A 7,510-nucleotide genomic window follows, 5' to 3' on the forward strand; every position below is an offset into this window, starting at 1 on the left:
ATTATAATACTAATTCATTGTATGATAATTAACATAATATCAGGAAGTAAATAATTCAATAATAGATTATTAACCTTCATATGTAGTATTATTAAACTTCTATTATATTCACCCTGGATAATAAATTAATTACACCGCGTAGAACTTTTCACAACCATCCCTCACTCCGCCCCACACACACACCATCCCTACGCGCCAATGCATCACCCCTCATCGTCATCATCATGCATCACCAACCACTCACCAGCTACATCATCATCAATCATAATCATCATCATCACCACCGCCATATCACCAAATTCATACATCATTCAATCATCATCAGCATCAATCACCACCATCATTCTTACCACCGCCGCCATCATCATCGACAACCACGACCACACCATCTGTCATCATCATCATCATCATCATCATCACCACCACCACCACACGTGAAGGACTTACTTCTCGCGGATCGTAGTTGTCTCCTCATCGTCCGCCTCCCTTCCTCCTCCTCCTCCTCCTCCTCCTCCTCCTGCCTACCGCCGCTAAGCCGTCCTGCGACGCGACGCCTTCCCCGCCGCGCCTCTCCTAGATCCACGCGGTCGCTGCTGCTGCTGCTGCTGCTGCAAGCCGTTGTTGTTGACGGTGATGGCGGCGTCGTCGAAGCACACGTTGGAGATGTTACCGGCGGCAGTCTCGTACGATCCTTACTCACGCACTGCTGCCTTCGCTCAACCCGGAGCTGCTGGGCTGCTGCTGCTGCTGGCCGTCGTCGCCGTCGTCATCGTCATCGTCGGTGGCGTCCGTCGACGAGTCGGACGCGCTCACGGTGATGCTCCTGTGTGAAGGAAAGACGAGGTGACGCGGTGGATAGCAAGGTCATGGGGTCGTGAGGGTGGTGGGGGTTATGAGGTGATGCGGTGGAGTACCAAGGTAATGGGGTCGTGAAGGTGGTGGGGTTATGAAGTGACGCGGTGTGGATAGGCAGAGGTCATGGGTCGTGAGGGTGGTGGGGGTTATGAGGTGACGCGGTGGATAGCAAGGTCATGGGGTCGTGAGGGTGGTGGGGGGTTAATGGAGGTGGACGTGGGTGGATAGCAAGTCATGGGGTCGTGAGAGTGGTGGGGGTTAGAGGTGACGCAGTGATAGCAAGGTCATGGGGTGCGTTGAGGGTGGTGGGTTATGAAGAGTGACGAGCGGTGGATAGCAAGTGTCATTGGGGTCGTGGGGGGGTGGGGGTTATGAGGTGACGGCGGTGGTATAGCAAGGTCCATGGGGTCGTGAGGGTGGTGGGGGTTATGAGGTGACGGCTGTGGATACAAGGTCATTCGGGGTCGTGAGGGTGATGGGGGTGCTTATGAGGGGCTTGCGTGGATAGGCAAGGTATGGGGTCCGTGAGGGATGGTGAGGGGTTATGAGGTGAGCACGTGTGGATCAGCAGGCAGGGGGTCGTGAGGGTGGTGGGGGTTTATGAGGTGATGGCGGTGGAATAGCAAGGTCATGGGTGTGAGGGTTGGTGGGGGCTACGCGGTGAACCGGTGGATAGCAAGGTCATGGGGTCGTGAGGGTGGTGGGGGGTTATGAGGGGTTGCGGTGGATAGCAAGGTCATGGGGTCGTGAGGGTGGTGGGGGTTATGAGGTGAATCGCGGTGGCATAGCAAGGTCATGGGTCGTGAGGGTGTGGGGGGTTATGAAGGTGACGCGGTGGATAGCAAAGGTCATGGGGTCGTGAGGGTGGTGGGGTTATGAGGTGACGCGGTTGGATAAGCACGGTCATCGGGGTCGTGGAAGGGTGGTGGGGGTTATAGGTACGGCGGTGGATAGCAAGGTCATGGGTCGTGAGGTGGTGGGGTTATGAGGTGACGCGGTGGATAGCAAGGTCATGGGGTCGTGAGGGTGGTGGGGGTTATGAGGTGACGCGGTGGATAGCAAGGTCATGGGGTCGTGAGGGTGTGGGGTTATGAGGTGAGACGTGCGCTGGATAGCAAGGTCATGGGGGTCGTTAAGGGTGGTGGGGTATGAGATAACGGCGGTGAGTAGCAAAGGTCATGGGGTTCGTGAGGGTGGTGGGGTTTATGAAGGTGATGCGTGGACTAGCAAGGTCATGGGTCGTAAGGGTGGTGGGGTTATGAGGTGGACGCGGTGGAATAGCAAGGTCATGGGGTCGTGAGGGTGGTGGGGGTTATGAGATAACCGCGGTGGGATAGCAAGGTCATGGGGTCGTGAGGGTGGTGGGGGTTATGAGGTGGTGCGGTGGATAGCAAGGTCATGGGGTCGTGAGGGTGGTGGGGGGTTATGAATGGTGGTTGCGGTGGATAGCAAGGGTCATGGGGTCGTGAGGGTGGTGGGGGTTATGAGGTGACAGCAGGTGGATAGTAAGGTTGCAATGGGTCGTGAGGGTGGTGGGGGTTATTGAGGGGTTGGCGGTGGATAGCAAGGTCATGGGTCGTGAGGCGTGGTGGGGGGTTACGAGGTGACGCGGTGGAAGTAGGCAAGGTCATGGGGTCGTGAGGGTGGTTGGGGGTTATGAAGGGTTGCGTGGATAGCAAGGTCATGGGTCGTGAGGGTGGTGGGGTTATGAGGTGCGCGGTGGATGCAAGGTCAATGGGGTCGTGAGAGTGGTGGGGGTTATGAGAGTGCTGCAGGTGGAATAGCAAAGGTCATGGGGTGAGTGAGGGTGTGGGGGTTACGAGGTGAGCGCGTGGTGGATAGCAAGGTCATGGGGTCGTGAGGGTGAGTGGGGGTTAATGAGGTGACGCGGTGGATAGCAAGGTCATGGGGTCGTGAGGGTGGTGGGGGTTATGAGGGGTTGCGGTGGATAGCAAGGTCATGGTCGTGAGGGTATGGGGGTTATGAGGGTCACGTGGATATGCAAGGTCATGGGTCGTGAGGGTGGTGGGGGTTATGAGGTGACGCGGTGGATTAGCAAGGTCATTGGCGGGTCGTGAGGGTGGTGGGGGGTATATTTTTATGAGGTGAGCGCGGTGGATAGCAAGGTCAATGGGTCGTGAGGGTGTGGGGGTTTGAGGTGAACGCAGTGGATAGGCCAAGGTTCATTGGGTCGTGAGGGTGGGTGGGGTTATGATGTGAACGCGGGTGGATAGCGAAAGGTCATGGGGTCCAGTGAGGGTGGTGGGGGGTACGAAAGGTGACGCCGGTGGATGAAGCAAGGTCATAGGGGTTCGTGAGGATGTTGGGGGTTATGAGGTGACGCGGTGGGAAAAAGCAACGGTCATGGGGTGCGTTGAGGGTGGGGGTTGATGGAGGTGACCGCGGTGGATAGCAAGGTCACGGGGGTCACGTGAGGGTGGTGGGGGTTTACGAGGTGACGCGTGGATAGCAAGGTCCATGGGGTCGTTGAGGGTGGTGGGGGGTTATGAGGTGACGCGGTGGATAGCAAGGTCATGGGGTCGTGAGGGTGGTGGGGGGTTATGAGGTGACGCGGTGGATAGCAAGGTCATGGGGTCGTGAGGGTGGTGGGGGTTATGAGGTGACAGGCGGTGGGGGGGATAGGCAAGGTCTATGGGGTCGTGAGGTGGGTGGGGGTTATGAGGTACGGCAGTGGATAGGCAAGAGTCTTGGGGTCGTGAGGGGTGGTGGGGGTTTTATGAAGGTGACGGCGGTGGATAGCAGAGGTCATGGGGTCGTGAGGGTGGTGGGGGTTATGAGGTGAACGCGGTGGATAGGCAAGCGTCATGGGGTCGTGAGGGCGTGGTGGGGTTATGAGGTGACGTGGTGGATAGCAAGGTCATGGGTCGTGAGGGGTGGTGGGGGTTATGAAGGTGATGCAGTGATAGCAAGGTCTTGGGTCGTGAGGTGGTGGGGGGTTATTGAGGTGACGCGGGTGCGATAGCAAGTGTCTATGGGCTCGTGAGGGTGGTGGGGTTATGAGGTGGACGTGGTGGTAGGCAAGGTCATCGGGTCCCCGTGGAGGTGGTGGGCGTACCGAGGGGTCAACGGTGGATTAGCATAGGTCTTGGGGTCGTGAGGGTGGTGGGGATTATGAGGATTGACGCGGTGGAATAGCAAGGTTCATGGCGGTCGGTGAGGTGGTGGGGGTTTAATGAGGTGACGTGGTGGAATAGCAAGGTCATGGGGTCGTGAGGGTGGTGGGGGTTACGAGGGGTGCACGGTGGATAGCAAAGGTCATGCCATGGGTCGTGAGGGTGGTGGGGGGTTTATGAGGGCGTCAAGCGGTGGAATAGCAAGGTCAGTGCTCATGGGCGTGAGGGTGGTGGGGGTTATGAGGTGACGGGTGGATAGCAAGGTCATGGGTCGTGAGGGTGGTGGGTTATGAGGTGACGCGGTGATAGCAAGGTCAAATGGGGTCGTGTGAGGTGTGGGGGTTAATGAGGGGTTCGCGGGATCATGAAGTGGGGGAGGTCGCAGAGAAGGAATGGTTGGGGTGAGCCACGGGGCAATCATGCGGTGCACCACCACAACACCTACGAGGAAGGAAGGGTTGGGTGAGTACCACCGGCATCATCGGTGGACCACCCACACCTAACGAGCAAGGAAGGGTTGGGTGAGTACCACGACATCATCCGGTGCACCACCGCACACGCCTACGAGCAAGGAAGGGTGGGTGAGTACCACGGGCCATCATCGGTGCACCACCACAGCGACACCTAACGAGAAGAAGGGTTGGTAAGTACCACCGGCCATCATCGGTGCACCACCACACACCTAGGCGGGAGAGGAAGGTTGGGTGAGTACCGCCACGGCACATCGGTGCAACCACCACCACAACCGTAAGCGAGGAGGAATGGTTGGGTAAGTACCCGGGCATCCTGCGGTGCAGCACCAACACACCTACGAGGCAAGGAAGGGTTGGGTGAGTACCGACGGGCATCCATCGGTGGCACACCGACACACCTAAGACGAGAGGAAGGAAATGGTTTGGGTAAGTACCCACGGGCATCAATCGGCTGGCTACCACCACGACACCTACGAGGAAAGGAAGGGTTGGGTGAGGTACCACGGGCATCATCGGTGGCACGCCCCCACACGTAACGAGAAGGAATGGTTGGGTAAGTACCACGGGCATCCATCGTGCACCACCACACACCTACGAGCAAGTGAAGGGTTGGGTAAGTACCGGACGGGCAACAGGGTCGTGCACCACCGACAACACGCGTACGGCGACGTCAAGGAACGGGTTGGGGTAAAAGTAGCCGGACGGCAATCGATCGGTTGTGCACGCCAACCACAAGCCAGCCATACGAGCAAGGAAGGGGGTCTTGGGTAAGAAGTTAGGCCCAACGGAGCATACATCGGAGCGGTGGCAGAGGAGCCGAGCGCGCCCCCACCACGACGAGGAATGAAGGGGTTGGGTGAGTAGTGACTGAGTACAGCAACGGACATCATCGCTGCACCCATCCCCACACCGGGCTCGAGCGTAACGAGCAAGGGAAGGATTGGGACGAGTCATGAGGTCACGGGAGGTCATGAGGAGTCGCGGGTGCAGATTTGCAGGGGGTTGAGTGAATTGAGTATATGAATGCTATGTGTTACAGGTACTTTGCGGGTGTGTAGATATTTTTATGTGGTTGGTCACATCCGTTCTCGTAAATATAGTTTAGGAACCAACGGGAAAAAATACCCGACTTTCAAATCGAATTTTTTTTTCATGCTTTTTCAGAGCGGCTGGGCTCCCCCACATCCGCAACGTTATTAACCCAAATTTCACGTAGCCCCCTGATAGCTAGTGACTGACTTTAGCAAGAAAAACTTATTGTGTGAGAGAGAAAGAGAGTGAGAGCGAGTGAGATAAGAAAGAAGAAGGCAAGAAAAGCGAAAGAGAGAACAGAGAGAGAGAGAGAGAGAGAGAGAGAGAGAAGAGAAGAGAGAGAGAGAGAGAGAGAAAGCGGAAGCGGAGAGAGCGTGAAGCACACACACACACACACACACACACACACACACACACACACACACACACACACACACACACACACAGAGAGAGAGACAGAGAGCGTGAAGAACAGGTTCCTGCATGAGAGGTAATTGCTGTTACATAGCGAGAAACATTAGGTGTGTAAGCCGGTAGTGAGATAGATAGACAGCTTGACAGGATCATGACACGCTCATGTTCACGCGCTCTGAGTATTAGATATAGCACCCTGCCTGCCCGCCTGCCTGCCTGCCTGCCTGCCTGCATGGCTGCCTGCCTGCCTGCCTGCCTGCCTGCCCGCCTACCTGTCTGTCTGCCTGCATGGCTGCCTGCCTGCCCGCGCGCCTGCCTGTATGGCTGCCTGCAGGCGACACGCGCGGGTAGCCGACACGGCGCGAGAGAGAGAGAGAGAGAGAGAGAGAGAGAGAGAGAGAGAGAGGAAGGAAAGAGTGTGAGAGAGAGAGGAGGGAAAGAGTGAGAGAGAGAGAGAGAGGAGGGACAGAGTGTGCGTGCATTCGCGCGTTGACATGTGTACGTGGTAGTACAGGTGGTAGTATACATATCGTCAGGAATTAATAATGACAAATTACTTTGTCAATGATAATGATAATTTGTCATTATTAACTCCTGATATCGTGTAATGTACAGGCATTACAGACACCGTGAAAACACCGTAGCCACAAAGTAGAGCCACCGTGATAGCCTGGCGTGCGTGCGTGTGTGCGTGTGTGCGTGCGTGCGTGCGTGCGTGAGTCCGCTGTGCTCAAAACCTATTTCTTTCCATCACACCGCTGCGAATTGTTCGCGTTTTACTGAGAGATTTAAGATGTAAGAGCAGAAGAGAGAAACCCCCCGCGTGCGCCCATTAGCTGCTACTGTAGGTGTGCCACTCACGTGCCTCTCACCAACTCTCTTACTCACGTACGTCCACCACTAAGCTATAAATCCGTGTACGCTTGCTTCTATCCCTCGAGTAAACAATCTTAAAATCGTCTCCCACTTGATCCATTAATCCTCATATGTTTCCCCCATCGAACCAACACTCCTCCTAAACCGCTCCCCCAATCTACTCCATTAATCCCTATGTACGCTTGCACTCCTCGTAAAAACACTTTCGTCTCTCCTTCGTCTCTCGTGTTTTTTCCTCGAGGATCGGTCAGCCATGAACGAGAACAAATCGCACAGTATTCTGCGATGCAACGCTATGAAAAACGCTCCACTACAAAACATCCCCTCTTGCGCGTGAGCGCTCGAGAGCAAATTCCATTAACGCACGTTAACTTGACGCGTTTTCATTATCGCGCAAACTTTTTCTCGTGAACAATCTTAGCTCTAGAGCTGCTGCATGAGGCCGCCGCTTGAAAACACAAAACACAAAAAACACAAACATACAAAGCGAAGCAATTCTGCAGATTATTAAATTTAAGAAAAACAAAAGCACACAGGGAATAAACGCCCGCTACGATTATAACGATAACGACGACGATGATGTTGATGATGATGACGACAAAGAGAGCTTAAATTCAAATCCCAATCATCCAATCCCAATCATCGCCATCATCATCATCATCGTCGCCATCATCATCATCATCATCATCATCATCATCATCATCATCATCATCATCATCATCATCA

General features: G+C 55.2%; 2 protein-coding genes across 2 annotated transcripts in view; both read right to left on the minus strand.

Moving 5' to 3' along the window:
- The window catches only part of LOC106809782 (KN motif and ankyrin repeat domain-containing protein 1-like), a 17,625-nt gene extending 17,117 nt beyond the window's left edge, over nt 1–508 (minus strand). Inside the window, exon 1 of the mRNA XM_014812985.1 lies at nt 448–508. The gene's annotated coding sequence lies outside the window, so the exon portion shown is untranslated. The remainder of the gene's footprint in view (nt 1–447) is intronic.
- A 33-nt stretch (nt 509–541) lies between these two features.
- The window catches only part of LOC106809792 (ataxin-2 homolog), an 8,831-nt gene continuing 1,862 nt past the window's right edge, over nt 542–7,510 (minus strand). Inside the window, exon 2 of the mRNA XM_014812997.1 lies at nt 542–823. Within this exon, the coding sequence (XP_014668483.1) occupies nt 697–823 (127 nt within the window). The 3' untranslated portion in view covers nt 542–696. The remainder of the gene's footprint in view (nt 824–7,510) is intronic.

Source organism: Priapulus caudatus, unplaced genomic scaffold, assembly GCF_000485595.1.
Source record: "Priapulus caudatus unplaced genomic scaffold, Priapulus_caudatus-5.0.1 Scaffold384, whole genome shotgun sequence".
In the NCBI taxonomy this organism is placed as follows: Eukaryota; Metazoa; Priapulida; class Priapulimorpha; order Priapulimorphida; family Priapulidae; genus Priapulus; species Priapulus caudatus.